The 15,168-nt window shown below is 59.3% G+C and overlaps 6 protein-coding genes across 6 annotated transcripts; 3 read left to right on the forward strand and 3 right to left on the reverse strand.

Moving 5' to 3' along the window:
• Positions 1-952: 952 nt before the first annotated feature.
• On the forward strand, positions 953-2,152 carry VDAG_02035 (uncharacterized protein; the record flags this gene model as incomplete). Its single annotated transcript, XM_009658064.1, has 1 exon — positions 953-2,152. The coding sequence occupies one exon, from the start codon at positions 953-955 to the stop codon at positions 2,150-2,152; it is 1,200 nt and encodes a 399-aa protein (XP_009656359.1).
• Positions 2,153-2,267: 115 nt separating this feature from the next.
• Positions 2,268-3,294, reverse strand: VDAG_02036 (3-alpha-(or 20-beta)-hydroxysteroid dehydrogenase; the record flags this gene model as incomplete). The annotated part of the gene is made up of 2 exons (XM_009658065.1): positions 2,268-2,724; positions 2,813-3,294. 2 exons carry the CDS (start codon positions 3,292-3,294, stop codon positions 2,268-2,270), a joined length of 939 nt encoding a protein of 312 aa, XP_009656360.1.
• A 1,235-nt stretch (positions 3,295-4,529) lies between these two features.
• Positions 4,530-6,900, forward strand: VDAG_02037 (uncharacterized protein; the record flags this gene model as incomplete). Its single annotated transcript, XM_009658066.1, has 3 exons — positions 4,530-4,943; positions 5,028-5,280; positions 5,360-6,900. 3 exons carry the CDS (start codon positions 4,530-4,532, stop codon positions 6,898-6,900), a joined length of 2,208 nt encoding a protein of 735 aa, XP_009656361.1.
• A 457-nt stretch (positions 6,901-7,357) lies between these two features.
• Positions 7,358-8,486, reverse strand: VDAG_02038 (uncharacterized protein; the record flags this gene model as incomplete). Its single annotated transcript, XM_009658067.1, has 4 exons — positions 7,358-7,941; positions 7,998-8,049; positions 8,110-8,247; positions 8,307-8,486. 4 exons carry the CDS (start codon positions 8,484-8,486, stop codon positions 7,358-7,360), a joined length of 954 nt encoding a protein of 317 aa, XP_009656362.1.
• Positions 8,487-10,906: 2,420 nt separating this feature from the next.
• On the forward strand, positions 10,907-12,074 carry VDAG_02039 (uncharacterized protein; the record flags this gene model as incomplete). The annotated part of the gene is made up of 2 exons (XM_009658068.1): positions 10,907-10,974; positions 11,141-12,074. The coding sequence occupies 2 exons, from the start codon at positions 10,907-10,909 to the stop codon at positions 12,072-12,074; spliced, it is 1,002 nt and encodes a 333-aa protein (XP_009656363.1).
• A 142-nt stretch (positions 12,075-12,216) lies between these two features.
• Positions 12,217-13,530, reverse strand: VDAG_02040 (carboxylesterase A; the record flags this gene model as incomplete). Its single annotated transcript, XM_009658069.1, has 1 exon — positions 12,217-13,530. The coding sequence occupies one exon, from the start codon at positions 13,528-13,530 to the stop codon at positions 12,217-12,219; it is 1,314 nt and encodes a 437-aa protein (XP_009656364.1).
• Positions 13,531-15,168: the final 1,638 nt, after the last annotated feature.

Here is a 15,168-nt window from a genome sequence, read left to right on the forward strand (position 1 = left end):
TTGCTGGCTGATTGCCTGACCATTGGGTCTCGAGCTGAGATGACCATGGTCCGCAGTTGACCTGACCTGGACGTGGGGCAGCTCTCCAGCGCCTCCAGCGCTCTCCAGCGCCCTCAGCGCTCTCTAGGTCTCTCCAGCTCTCTCCTGCGTCTTGCGTCCCATTGCTACATATACAGACCATGTGGCCCCGCCTGCACTGAGTTGATCTGACCATTGCCCAGAGCTCAATTGGCTTGATTTTTTAGAATTATTATTTTTTTGGCTAACAACAATAATACTATTTTATTCCTGGGGGTTCGTTGCAAGGTACAGTTAAGCGGGCTCTTGCGCAGACAGTTGACCTGACCTGACCATTGGGTCTCGAGTTGACCTGACCATTGGGTCCGCTTTAGCTGACCTTGAGCCAATCAGAAATTGGAATTTGCACTCGATGCCCCGATATGAGTGGTCAATCCAAGCCATAGGTGGACCCAATGGTCAGGTCAACTCGAGACCCCATGGTCAGGTCAGGTCAGGTCCAGGTCAGGTCAGGTCGGCACAAACCCAACGGAGCTCAACTCTACAGAGGAATGCCGGGTCAGTCATGTCGAGTCAGCCAGCGGGCCAATGATCAGGTTACAAGCTACCTACCTCCATGCACCTACCTACCAGGTAGGTAGGGTAATGAAGGTATCTTGACAAGGCTTCTTTGGTCGAAGCTTGTGGTCACAGTCAGTACTTCGCACCTACCTAGCAAGCTTAGGTACATAAGGTACCTTGGGCAGGCAGCCGTGCACCGTCTAGTACTTACCTTGGGTACTTCGGTAGCTAGGTGCCTAGGAGGTGCCAAGCTCCAATCCCTAGCAACCTCAAGCTCGACAACCTCAAGCTCAGCAACCTCAAGCTCAGCAACCTCAAGCTCGACAGCCTCGACCAAACACACAAACACCACAAGGCCCACCATCGAGCCGCAATGAGCCGCTCCATAGAGCAGGCGCTGCTCCAGCTCATGCCGACCCACGGCACCGACCTGCCGCCCCCCCTCGTCGAGCTCGCCAGCGCCCTCCTCGCCCAGTCCCGCCACCGAGCCAGCACCCTCAAGGCCGAGGAAGAGGTCGCCCGCCTCCACGCCTGCTGCCACATTGCCTGCGACCGCCTCAAGATCCCGCTCGACCTGCCGCCCATCCAGTCGCGCCCGCCCATCCCGCCGCGCATCTACCAGCGCCTCTACGCCCACCTCGACAACATCCTGCCGCACAACGTCACGGCCCGCACGCCAGCCAAGAACAGGCACGCCACGCCGCGCGCACGCCACGCCGACCCCGACACGACGACCGCCTCGGGCCGCCCGCTGCCGTCGAGGACGACGCCCAGCAAAGACACGACCCTCGCGCCCTTCCGCGCCGCCGCCGCCGGCACCCCCACCAAATCCACCGGCAGGGCCGTCCCTCCCGTCGACAGATCGTCAGCCCTGCACCCGTGGATCCGCCCGACGATCCGCTTCCTCTGCCGCGCCTCGCGCCACGCCCGCCTCGCGCCGACGCTGCTCGCCGGCATGGAGCGCGCCGTCGTGCCGGGCGGCCGCCGCACGCGCGACCCCTGGGTCCTCGCCAACCTGACGGGCCTCGTCGCCGCCTTGTACTTCTTCGTCGTCCAGCAGCTGCGCGTCCTGCGCACCGGCGAGCCCATCACCGAGGAAAACTACCTGCCCGTGCGCGCCGAGGTCCTGGCCCTGCTGGCGCGGGCGCGCCAGGAGCTCGTCGTCGGCGGGGGGCTCGACGAGGACGATGCCTGGGAGGGTTGGCGGGCGGTCCGGCGGCGTGACTTTATCGCCGTCACGGACGAGGTCACGCGCAGGGCCTTTTTGCAGGAGGATTGGTACGTTGGCATCCGCGACCTTTTTGCCAGCGGCGCCTTCGATGCGGACGAAGACGAGGCCGACATGCATGAGGCCGGTGCCGAGGCACAGGCACAGGCACAGGCACGGGGCGACGAGGAAGGCGCAGGGCGGCTCACGAAGCTGACGATACGCCGGGCCGACACCATGTTCCAGGACAGGTACGATTACCTCAGCGAGACCAGACGCCTCGACTACCGCCTGTGGAAGGAGGGCCTGCTGCAACGGATCGAGCAGGCGGAGAGCACGGCACCTGATGGCATGGACGTAGACTGATGACTATAAAGAAAGACTACAATAAAGACTACAACAAGGATGAAAAATAAAAGACTAAAAATAAAGACTAAAATAAAAGTCTAAAAAATAAAAACCATGCTCCAACACCAACAAATCAGCCAATGCGACCCGGCACGTAGGGGTGGCCCGCACTGAGCCCGCCGTCGACAGCCCACGCCTGGCCGTTGACGTAGCTGCTCTCGTCGCTGCCGAGGAAGAGGGCGACGCGGGCAATCTCGTCGGCGTGGCCGCCGCGCTTGAGCGGGTTCAGCTGGCCGATGCGCTTCTCGGTGCCCCGCGCGCGGGCCGCCTCGTACACGTCGGCCGTCATGCCCGTCTCGATGAGGCCCGGGCAGATGGCGTTGACGCGGACGCCGGTGCCGGCGAGCTGGTAGGACGTCGTCTGCGCCACCGAGATGACGGCGGCCTTGGCGGCCGAGTAGGGCGTCGTGCCGGCGTTGGAGCGGATGCCGGCCACCGAGGCCGTGCCGATGATGGAGCCGCCGGCCTGGGGCTTGGCCGACGACGTCAGCTGCATCGCCGGCGCGGCGTGCTTGGCGGCGAGGAAGACGCTGGTCCTGTCAGCTTGTGCACACGCAGAAGAGTGGCCCTCAGAGCCAGAGAGTGACCCCGAGAGTAACCCTCAGAGAGTTGACACACCTCAGCACGTTGGTGCGCATCATCTGCATAAAGTCCGTCTCGGTGACGTCGGTGAACAGGGCCATGGGCCCGACGATGCCGGCGTTGGCGAAGAAGACGTCGAGGCGGCCGTAGGTCGTGACGGCGTGGGCGACGACGTCCCGGACGGCCTGCTCCTCGGCGGCATCGAAGCGGCGCACGTGGACCTCGACGGCCGGGTGCGCAGCCCTGATCTCGGCGGCGTGGGCGTCGAGGTGCGTGCCGTCAAAGTCGCAGAGGTACAGGGCGCGCGCGCCGTTCTCGGCAAACTGGTGGGCGGCGGCGCGGCCGATGCCGAGGGGCGAGTTGGTGCCCGTGATGACGACGACCTTGCCGGCGACGCGCGGCGCCGCCGAGGGGCCGGCCACTTTTGTGATGGCGGGCAGCGACGTCGTCGACGACGCGCTGCTGGGGGCCAGCTGGTGGCCCAGCGCCGAGATTCTGTCTTTGGCGGATGGGGGCATGATGGTGGCAGCGGGGAAGGCAGTGGTGATTATGAGGGGGCAGCTGTGCTTGACAGTGCTGGAAATGTTGCGAGCTTACATGTCGTCTGCGATCGGGGTTCGGTTTCGGATGTGGCATCGATGGAGGGAGGGGGTTGGATCGAGCAGTTGGCGAGCCGAGGCTCCTGGCGATCGACGTGGGTGAGCTGGGGCAAAGCTGGGGTCCGCTGCAGCCACGAATCGCCTGAGCCACAGAGCCACACGCTCACGGTCAACTCCAGCGCGTTCATGTCCATGCTTCGCACCTAAGTACTTACCCACTGTACCTCAAAGCACCTACCTATCTACCCTTGCTACCTACCTAGGAGCATGCAGACCACGGTGGCCTATTATTTGCATGGCAAGCAGCCCGAGGTGTGGAATCGTCCAACGGAATATTCCCTCCTCGACCTCTCAGTCACCCACGAGCATACCGCAATCGGATAGAAGGCAACATCACGTCAGATGACTGCACACATGCACAACGCCTGACCTCGTCGTATCGTACCTCTGTCTCGTCGAACTGCGTCTGCAAACCAAGAAGCAAGCACACTCGCGTTGCCGATAAACGACTGGCTTGCCATCTTGCCTCAACATCCCGGCTATATGGCAACCCGACCTCGTGGGCAAGCTGCATTTCGAGAAGCAGGCTAATGTATTTGCCGAGCTGTCACATTGAGCCCTCGGCGATTAACCTTGCACGTTGACCCTTATTCCTTGGCGGCATGGCCTCGTCGGCATCGTCACACCCTGCCGCCTTCTCCCTGACGCCCATGACTTTGAACTCATCGGGTCACCGCTCTCACTAAGTATTGCCGCTCTTGCCTCTTACGCGGTTTGGCTCCGCCCAAGCTCAGCTACGCCGCATTCGAGATGGATTTATGCATGTTGTGCACGAACAAATGCTACGACGGTCGTGTTCAAACGGCAGCGTGCTCCGTATTGAGACGACGGCTTCCACCCCGCTGACTAAATATCCCCTTTTAGCTCTCCCATCTCCAACACCAATGTGTTTCGCTCATCTTCAACCGGCAACATGGGGCCGCGTTAGTTCCTTTGATGGCATGTACACGGCACTGACCCCGCAGTCAGTGGGAGACCAGAAGTCCCCACCAGTATGATAAATTGCCAACCCGTCGCAGCATCTCCCGGCTCGGTCACCGAACACCGTCAGCCCGGGACGTGGCAATGTTCCATGACACCAACGACGATCCGCCATGACAGGCACCGAGGACTCGTTGCACATCTGGAACTGCCTGACCTGCAGGCGCCGGAAGGTCCGCTGCGATCGGCGCTCGCCCTGCTCCCAGTGTGCCAAAGCCGGGCTCGACTGCGCCTTCCCCACGTCCGGCCGCGTTCCGACGAGGCGAGACGGAGCACCGGCCAGCAGCTCGAGGGACAGAAACCAGGATCTGCTTGCTCGGTTGAACCGCCTCGAGGGCTTGCTCCGACACATAGGCGTGCAGCCTGACGATCCCGCCCCCTCCGACGATGTCCTCCATCCGCAGGCAACAGCGGCAGAACCACGCAGTGACGACGAGGCGTTGACGCAAAGTGTCGGCAGCATGTTCGTGTCTGAAGACGACACCATCTACATCCCCAGCCGCTTCTGGCGACACATTTCGGAAGAGGTTCGTCATCCGTCTCGGGACGCCGGGCTCGCCCTGAGCCAGCCTGCTCGCCCTGAGCCAGCCACTGACCACCGTCCCCTCCAGGTCACAAACCTTCGCCAGTCATTCGAGGCTGAGCGTCAGCAGTCCAGCATTGGCGGAGATGAAGCCTCTGAGCCCTGGAGTCTGCCATGGGCGCCCTTTCCAGCCCATCACGCCATGTCGTTCGACATGAGCGACTACCAACCACTACCATCTCAGATGGCATTCGTCTGGCAGACGTATTGCGACAACGTCGACCAGGGCATCAAGATCCTCCACCGAAAGACCATAGACAAGGTCATTCGCGATTCCAAGGGTGAGATGGTCGCCGACTACGTACCGTAGCCGGCGGTTTGCCGCCTCCTCCAGATCTGTCTCCTAACTCGTGAGAATAGGGCGAATCTCTTCCCTGCCAGTCTCCTGGCAGCCAGTCGTCTTCGCCGTGTCCTTGGCAGCCATCTCCTCCATGAGTGAACAGGACGTGTTGGAGAACTTTCGCGAATCTCGCACGGCCCTTGTCCGCCGCCTCTCGACAGGCGCCGAGGTGTCCCTCGCCAAGGCCGATGTTCTCAACACGACAGATACTCGCGTACTCCAGGCACTGGTTCTGTACGTCGAGGCCAAGTGCCACGAGGCAGGCACCCGCGCCTCTTGGTGCCTCACAGGTCTCGTCGTCCGCATCGCCCTGCTCATGGGACTGCACCGCGACGGCTCCCATTTCGAAGGCATCTCGCCGTTCAACGTCGAAATGCGGCGGCGATTGTGGTGGCATATTTGCTTCATCGATGCTCGCTCAGGGGAGTCGCAGACGACCTGTACTCAATTGTCTACATTTGGCATCTTCCAGGACACGGAGCCGCCGACGAATATCGACGACGACGACCTCGATCCCCAGGACATGACCACACCAACACCACGCAACGGCATCACCGACGCGTCGCTCGCCATTGCTCGCTACCACTTCTGGCAACTCGCTAAGCGGGAGAAGCGCCCGTGGTCCTCTGCGACTGCCGAGACGGAAGCTCAAGACGCCGTGAGCCTCACGCCGGAGGCGATCGAAGCCCTGGCGACGACTCGCCAGAAGATTGAAGACAGCTTCCTCCGGCACGCCGAGCCCAGCAATCCCCGTCACCAATTTTTCTCCGATATCGTGCGCCACGCGCTCGCGAGATCAGAGCTCAATCTGAGCATGCGAGACAACCCACCGGCAACATCAACCCCCAGCGCCGCTGCCAATCCTGGCTTCAACCGCATCCTCGTCCTTTGCTTGACCGTGCTTGAGCTGTCCAATAGGCTTGAAATGTCACCAGCGACGAGTGGCTGGTACTGGGCCCTTCAGCCACAGGTCCCCTGGCGCCACTTGAGCGTGCTCCTCGTACAGCTCCGGGACCGTCCGTGGAGCGTTGCGTGCGAACGGGCATGGACGTGTCTCAACGTGTACCTGACCTCGTCCACCTCCTTCAAGGCCAACTACAGAAAGGACATACTCTGGCTCCCAGTGAGAAAGCTCGTGCGAGATGTCGCTGAACACCGGAAGCTAGAGAACGAGCGCACCCAGCAAGACAACGACATCGCTCAACAGCTGCTTTCTGCGCAAGAGTCGGATCTCTCACGCGGCCCGGACGTATTCCATCCACGTGCCTGGCAGAGTGCGACGCTCGACATGGCCGAGGCGGAGAGACGACTGGCTCTGGGGACGCAAGTGCCCGAGGGGGGCGTCAATGGTGTATGGCTATCACATGGTATCGATGACGGCCCTGGACTTCGAATGGGAAACCCTAGCTCCTTGACGACGGATGGCATGTCGAACAGCGGGCTCAACTCGGAAGCTCCGGCATTCGAGGCGAGTCTGGGCTGGGAGGAACTGGCACTGGATGGCACATTCGCAGACTCAGCTGAGGCATGGCAGGCCTGGGATCAGATGATGGCGCTGTAACTCAGCCTTGAGGGCGAGAGCGACGATATGCTGTCGGTGACAGGTGGAGACTAAACGCGGGTACTCGAACAGGAGACTGGCAGTTAAGCGTTGGCGTGCCTGGTCGAGCTGCGATTCTCGTCATATTTGGCTTCTAGGATCGATGGATTGATTTTTGGCCCTCTCAGTGGGTGCCGACGCGACTGCAGGGTTTATCGCCCTGCATCTTGGTAGGTCCGCTGATTCCAGAATGCATTTGGTGCGTCTGGAGAGGCCTGACGAAGAGCTTGGGAACTTGAACGCAGCGCGACAACCTCAACCGTCAGACGGTGAAGTAAGATAATGCAAAGTGAAGAGCAGATAGCTTGAGCTCCACAAGACACTATCGAATCAGATCATCCGGAAGATGTCCTACACCGAACCAGGGGGGGTTGCGTCTTCCTTATTGATGATAGGAAAGAACTCTGCTCTGTGTCCTTTACTTAAGATCCTTAAAAGCCTCGTTCCTCTTCAAAAAGTCCACCCACGCCGTCGGTTCGTCCTCCAGCACCGCGAGACTCTCACTCAACGATTCAAAACCGAAGTATCCACCCTCATTAACAAGGCGCATCATCTCTAAGATGCTTTCCGCTGCCCAGTCCGGCAACCCCATGACGTCTTGGACCACCTGTAGGAACATTTCATGCGGCATACTGAAGAAGCTGGCTGCCTTGCCGGCCTCGGGGAACGCCTGCGTGAACTCACTTACGAGTTCCGCAGGAGTTGTATACTTCGTAGCGCCGAGTACACGCTTTCCCAGGAGCTGGTCTCGCTTTCGCACAATCGCCTTGACCCAGAGCCCAGTATTGCGAACATCGAACAGGGGAAGAGGCGCGGTCTCAGGCATCGGCAGGGAAAATACCCAAGGACTCCCCGGCGCGTTCTGTCTGAAAGACTGGGCGAGAGAGTCCATGTATATCCCCGGAAGGAAGAATGTGGCTGGAATGCCGACTTGTCTGGCGTATTCCTCAACCTCGGCCTTGCCGTCGAACTGATGGACGTGGGCGAGTTTTCCCTGTGTCACTACTTTGGTATTAACAAACTTTCTATACGGCAGGTGATGGCCGGCGAGTCCTTACGCTTCTTGACATTGCGCAGAGAGCTCCAGATGAAATGAGAAACAGCAGATTCCTAGCCGGATATGAGCGCACATTCCTCGCAGGAAAGCAGAAAGTGAGAGGGGAAGACAACCTTCGCGGCATCGACAAGGTTTTTGCCCTGTTGGATCTCGGTATCGATGCTCAGGGTTTCCCAGTAGTTGGTGACGCCAAACGCTGCCGTAGCTCCAGCGAAGGCCCTCACAAGCGAGGCTTTGTCGTTCAAGTCGGCCTTTGCCGTTGGTCAGTCGGTGCGAAAACGTCTACATGTCTACCATGGAGAGCACGTACCGCCACCACGTCGGCACCTTGTTGCTTGAGCTTCTGTGCCCTGTCTTTGGCTGGATCTCGAGTCACGGCGCGAACCGTCCACTCGTGGCGTAGGAGCGGGTCGTTGAGGAAGACGGCAGCAACGGCACCGCCCTGAGCGCCAGTGGCTCCGACAACAGCGATGATTTTCTTGTGTGCCATTTTGCAGACTAGCGTTGCCAGTTGGTTGTACTAGGAAGATTATGGCGGTGATGAACGAGGCATTCCGAGGAACGTGTGGGAAGATCTAGGTGTATCTGGCAATAGTACTTATACTGCCTGCCGACTGTGACTTTGGTGGCCTACCAACATATCGCGGGAAACTCCAAAAAAACTTCTGCGTCAAGCAACCCTCATGCCCCGACAGCCGGGTGTTGCAAGTGCCGATGCCGATGCCCCCACATCGACCGAGCGCCGACCGAGTCCTTTGGCTGGCCGCCGCTTGCCTGGATGTACTCGACCATTGGGTTCGGCCGACGAAACGACTGTCGTTCGACGAAACGACCGTCGGCCGACGAAACGACCGTCGGCCGACGCTCACCAAGTGCGCATTCAGCACCGACTTGCCTTGTAGTGGTGGAACCGTGGGTCACATGGATCCAAGTACCTGCCGTTTCCGCTGTTGCTACGAAGTGCTGCAGCTGTTTTTTACGGTGCAGCACGATACGGTCCTTCCGGCTTTACGGCGAGCTTTTGTGCATCTGTGGCTTAGTTGTGCAAGCCCAGCCACTATCCAACCCAGGGGCCACACAGTCTCGGCCCAGGCCAAAAAAGCAGCGAGGAAAGAGCCGTCGTCACAAAGCAAGAGCTGCACTTTGGTGTTTCCCCTTGCCACTGCAGCTGAGGCATCAACTATCGATCGTCAACCCAGGATCATGATCAAGCTGCAGCATACAGCTGGCACGATGGCAATCGTGCCAAGGAACTCCCTAGGCTGCCCATGCTTCCGCATTATCACTAGGCACTCGAAAGTCACCCAGAGCCCAGAGCCCAGGTCCAGCGGCTGCTTCGAGTCGCACAATGACCTTGTGGTCGCTCGCGTACTGCACAAAGCCATTGGATGCAACCACCACCACCACCACCACCCTGGCCCCCTCGTCACTCTCGACGCTTTTTGCAAGCCCTTCCTGGGTCAGGGCGCGGGTCTGTCCCACGATGAGCACGAACAGGAACACGGTCGTGGTGGCCGACCCCGTACGCTGCCAGTAGCCCAGTCAGCCGGCGGCGCCGTGCTTCTCAGGTCTCCGAACGGCTGGTTCTTGATACTGTCTTTCCCCCCGGCCGTCGTGGTCACATCAAGTTTGCGCGAAAAAGGGCCGCCCGTGTCGCCCTGATCGCCCTGATCGCCCCTACCGCTCGTATCTGGCTCTGCGTTTGTCGTAGCGTGCAGCTCTCGACTGCGTTTGTCCCTGACACATGGGAGGGGACCTTGGGCTGTGGCTTTCCCCCCCTCCCTCTTCATGACAACTTCTCATGACAACCTCTCATGACAACTTCTTTATGACCGGTTTTGAGGAGAGTTGTGGCGGTGATGATGGGCGTTGAGGTTGTTGCACCCCCGTACACCGTCACCGCCGCAAGCCTCTATCGCAGGGTCGAGACTCGAACATCCCTGAACCAGCGTTTCGTGAGAGTCAACTGCAGGCTGGCCGAAGTCCACATGGCTGGTATTTTGCCACTTCTTTTCTCCCATGTGTTGCTCTTCCGCGCTCAAAGCACTCCAGCCTATCCCTGCCTCTACTTGCCATCTTTCGCGGCCACCACCGTCATGCGGGCACGCGCAGCTTCTCTGGCTTCTATGGGCTGGCTGCACGACCCGGCCGCCATACGAGACTGTTATCGTCCGGGCACGGGTAGGCGCATCCTGGTGTGACTGATCACATCCCAGCATGTCTGGCTGGCGTGTCGCCTGAACCTCGCCTCGCCCCGTTGACGATGCTGCTCGTAGGAGCGCACTGGCTGATAATGATGCCACTGCCGTGCCCAGCAACAATACGAACGTCCGGCGTCATGTTCTGCAGCATGACCTGATGAGGCCGGTTGGTTTCCGACACCTGCGAGATCCGTCCGTGTTCCTGTCGTGTCCTCCTCTTTACAAATGCATGGAACATCCCCCTGCCCCCCTCTGATCAAGGGCCTCTCGTCTTCCACTAGACTTGAGAGTGTGCACCAGCGCGTGGTCGTTGAGGTCTTTTGCTCTTTGACAATCAGCGAGGCTCACGACGAACCACAAGCTTCTCATGTCTATGCTACATGTCGCCGACGAGCACGCTCTCGTTTGATCACGACGTCACGATTCGACAGCCCTCAGTCACCATGGCGCTAAAAGGAGAAGGAAAATTCGCGAGGGAAGAGGCATGCGACGGCTCGACTGACAGAGCTTGGGGTAGCATCGCAACTAATGTTCCTGCGGCGCACGAATGCATCATGAGATGCCAGAGACAATTTTTTGAAAGGACCCTGACGACTTACGACTGGGCAAGCTTCGACTGGGCGCGATTTTACGATAATGCTGAGACGATTCCTTCGGAGGCCTGCGAAACCTTGTTCGCTGCAAAAGACAGGAGGGACGGTTCTCCACTATGGGAGCTTTACTGCTGCGACTCGTTGCTCTGCGGCGTTCAGACGAGAGAAAATCCTCGTCAAGATCGTGAGTCTGTCCTCGGGGGAGTCTTGCCTCCATCTGGATCATGTACTACGGTTCTCATTCTGACATGGCCTCCCAGCCAACGTCAACAGTATCATGCTTCACTGTCAGAAGTATGTTCTTTTTCATCAAACAACCGGGGCACATGACGCTGATGACAAGTTGACAGTCGCGGACTTCCTCTTCTCCACGACCCAGGACCTCCCCCTGGAGGCTACTTGTGTCCTCTGGACTCGGTAGCCCAAGGTGAAGACGGGTTGCCGTGTCAGAGGGCCAGTGCCAAATTCGGCGAGGTCCTACCGGCATCTGCGGCAGACGGGGTTTCCATCACCGTCATCACCACCGAGACGAAGCCGCAGCCCTCTCGAACGACGACCGCTACAACCACGGCTGCTTCAGACGCAGTGCTACTTGCCCAACCGGACACTTCGTCCGATTCCAACGGGGGACCAGGATCATTGTCCGCGGGTTCCAGAGCCGCCATTGCCGTCTGTTGCGTACTTCTCCTGATTGCGTTCCTCGTGTTCATCCTCTGCTACCTCCGTCGCCGACGCCAACGCGATCAGGGTTACCCCCCGAGTCTTCGATATGCCGATTCCGTCAAACCCGCCGACTCGCCCACACCTCTCATCTCGCCCACAATGTCTGCCGATGCCCGATCCAGGACGTCGCTGCCCCCACTTCGACTTCGGGACCGGAGGCTGCTCCCCACCATCTTGACTCCAGACCCGGCGTCCAGCGATCACTCGGGCCACACGCCAGGGTCGCCTCGCGCTCCACCACCAACGTACAGCAGCTTCCCCCCTTCACCGTTGCGCTCGCCAGCCACGAGCAAACTCGTGCCGCGGTATGAACACGCCGTCCAAACGGAGGGGCGTTCCTCTGGCACGACGTCCACCAAGACGCTCTCCCTCCGCAGCTCTGGCAGCACCCACACCGTCGCCGTCTCGGCATACTCTACAGCCACAGCCCCGTCGCCCTCACGTCCGCCGACTTTTGTTTCTCTTGGCCTGGAGCTGTCTTCCATTCATCGCCTGGAGTTCGGTTCCAGACCCTGTGCCTGGATCGTGGTCAAGGCATGGCGGCAGGCTGTTACGGATTGAAGCTCAGGTGATCTTTGCAGTATACAACGAGTGATGAGGTTGGTCGTGAAATAGAACATGCTAAACGTATTAATCTACTATCGTGTTTATGCTAAAAAGGCTCCCTCAAATCATTATACAGATACTACCTGTCCTTCGCTTGTCAATATCCAGGCAGCAATATCTTCTCTCTTTTCTCCTCGCCCTCTCCCTCGTCTCGCTCGCCCCTTTCTACTCTGGATCTTGTGTCTAGTGGCGCGTCGTCTGCTACCCGAGTCTGATCGTTGACAGTCCCGACATCCGCCCGCGTCAACTTGGCTCCGTCGTCGCTGAGCCAGTGTCGCATGGCAACGATGGCCGCCTGGTATTCCACCGAGACGCTCGCTTTGGGCGCAAACGGGGGTGGCTTGTCCCACGCGTGCTTCTCTCCCAGCACGACCCTCGAGGTGACTGTGACGCCTGCTTCGCGCAGATTATCGGCAAACTTGAGGCCTTCAGTGAGGAGCATGTCCATCTCGCAAAGGCAAAGGTGTACCGGCGGCAGTCGTTCCATGTACTCGAGCGGCATGAGCCCTGGGCTGAGACGGGGGTCGTCGCGATTGTCGTAAGAAATGGCAGGATGGATATACGAAGCGTCAAAAAGATCTGTCATACTCTTGGGGAGCGTCTCGTGCGGCTTGACGCATAACCGGCGCTTAACCGGTCGACTCGTGGTGAAGTCGAGGAGCGGGTAGAATAGTGCAAGACCCGCGATCGAGGGAGATGATGAAAGGACATAGCCCCAGCGAGAAGGGTCTTGAAGGATCACCCACGCGGCCAGTGAGAGGGTGCCGCCTGCTGAGAAGCCGGAAAGGAGGAGACGGTTCGGATCAACATTGAATTCCCCTGCACGTGCATGAATTTGAAGAATAGAGTCGAGAGTATCTTCGACAGGGGTAGGAAATGGGTAGCCGGGGGCCAGACGGTAGTTGACGGAGAAGACAACGGCATCGAGAGACTCGACCACGGCGCAGGCCCAGCGAGCATCATCTGTGCCTGAGCCCAGTATGAAGCCGCCGCCGTGGAGGTTGATGACTCCGACACGCTTGACAGGGTCGGCGGCAGCACGGGCTTTGCTTGGCTGCGTGGTGGTCGATGGTTCGTACACGTCAACTCGGATGGCGTCTTTACCCTTCCATTCTGACAAGGTTGAGTCGAGGTAGATGGTTCGTGAGGGAGATGAGGGCGCGGGTGCAGAGCGGTTGCCCCAGTTGAAAGCAAAGGAGGCACCTGACCGCAAAGCCAGGGCATTCGCTGACAGTCGCCATCGAGCGACATTTTCTAACGGATTCACATATTCTTCGTCGCAGGGCCCTTCTCCCGGCGTGCTGCGTGACGCAGAGCGTGAGAGCTTGGCGGATAGGCGTGAACGCTTGCTGCTGCTGCTACTGGCCGAAGAGGTCGACTGACCTCCCGAGGTTGTGATTTTGCGCAACATGGCGCCCACCGCGGGGTAGGAGATGACAGGTGCCAGGTGCAAATGCGGTGTGCGAGGCTCAAAGTCGAAAACAAGGTGGGGTTGCGATGCCGGTGATGCCGGTGATGCCGGAGAGTCAACACACCACGTGGATGGTCGATGTACAGGTACCTCAGGACGATTCGGGTCCGCCGGGTGCTTGAAGGGGGCCGACAGTCAGATATGGTCGGCGGGATGTCGTCGGGGAGCTTCGGAGAGCCAAGGGAAAGGGTGAGGACGGTGCGTGGCAAGGCGGAAGGTTGCGGCTCATCGAGGGATCTGTGACCGCTGTGAAAGTTCCCGTCATACGATGCCTCCCTGGGTCACTTCCTTCCTTTGTCGAGCTCATGTCGACGCAACGCAAGCGCTCAACAAGTGGACACGCCATGTCCCTCCCGCTGGTGGGGGACCGCTGGTGGGGGAGGATGGCGTGGCAGGGAGGCTGAAGAGCCAACTTCAAGTGAAGTGGAGTGACGTCATGAACCCTCGAACCTTCTTTCCCCATCACGAACTCCAAGACAATTTGTGCTCAGCAGACGCACATTTCAGCGAGTCGCGCCTTCCGTAGCAAGGGCTCAACTCGGTATGTCGTCCCGTCCGGGCAAGAACCCCCTTGCTGCGCTTGCTGCGCTTGCCCATTCCCGGTCAGCAGACCAAGGCAGTTCCAGATCCAGCAAGGGCAGGTAGGTCTACAGCAACGGAAGGCAGTTCGGCAACAAGCATACCAAGTAGAATGACAGGCGCTGTGCGAAAAGGCTGAGATTTTTCTGGGGCGGTGGAAGATTTGGTCCGGCCGTTCCGCAACGCTTCGGCGTTTGCATCAGAGGGCATCACAATGCAATGCAAGCCGACCACCCACCAAACCCGGTTTGTCTCCCGGGTATGCGTCTTACTCGTTGTATCTCCAGTTCTTGGAACGCTAGGAGCCTTACCGGGCGAGATGCTTGTCCTGCGGTGGGCACCTTCGAGCTAGCATGTCCAGATGACTTCACTCATGAGCCTGTTGAGAGTGCACCCGCCGGAAAAGGCTTGAAGAGCTTGAATAATGGAACCAGGGGCATTGAACAGGCACCATGGTCAAGTACAGCGACTTGGCTAAGGCTTGTGGATTGCCGAGCCCCGTCCGACACGTCGTGACGCCGGCCACGGACACGTCGACTCTTGGTCATGGCCCTGGTCTTACCAAGCCTTTCCACCAAGATCCAAGATATCCATCCCATCCGCCAGTATGCCGGCTTGGACGACGAACGCGGGCCCAACTAGGACTCCGGACTGCCTGATCCTTTATTAACCTTTCATTGTCGCCTCCCACCCTTCTGTTCTCCTGTTCTCTGCCAATGCTCATCATCACACTAAACCCAAGTGTCTTGGATCTGCCGCTTTGCCATCACACCCATCAACACACAACCCCACGAAAGCGTCTATTGCGCACACACACCATCAGTTGTCGAGCGACCATTGTCCCTTGAACGAACAACTCCGGATCGGTCCAATTTGACCTTGCGCCCTGGTGCCCGAGTCCAGAAGGAAGGCGCACTAGATACTCACCATTCAGCCTCCACGCCCAACACCCCTGCACCGCAGCTGCTGCCGGTAGTCCTGGCCTGGCCCTGTGCCTGG

Source organism: Verticillium dahliae, genomic scaffold (genome assembly GCF_000150675.1).
Source record: "Verticillium dahliae VdLs.17 supercont1.3 genomic scaffold, whole genome shotgun sequence".
Taxonomy (NCBI): Eukaryota; Fungi; Ascomycota; class Sordariomycetes; order Glomerellales; family Plectosphaerellaceae; genus Verticillium; species Verticillium dahliae.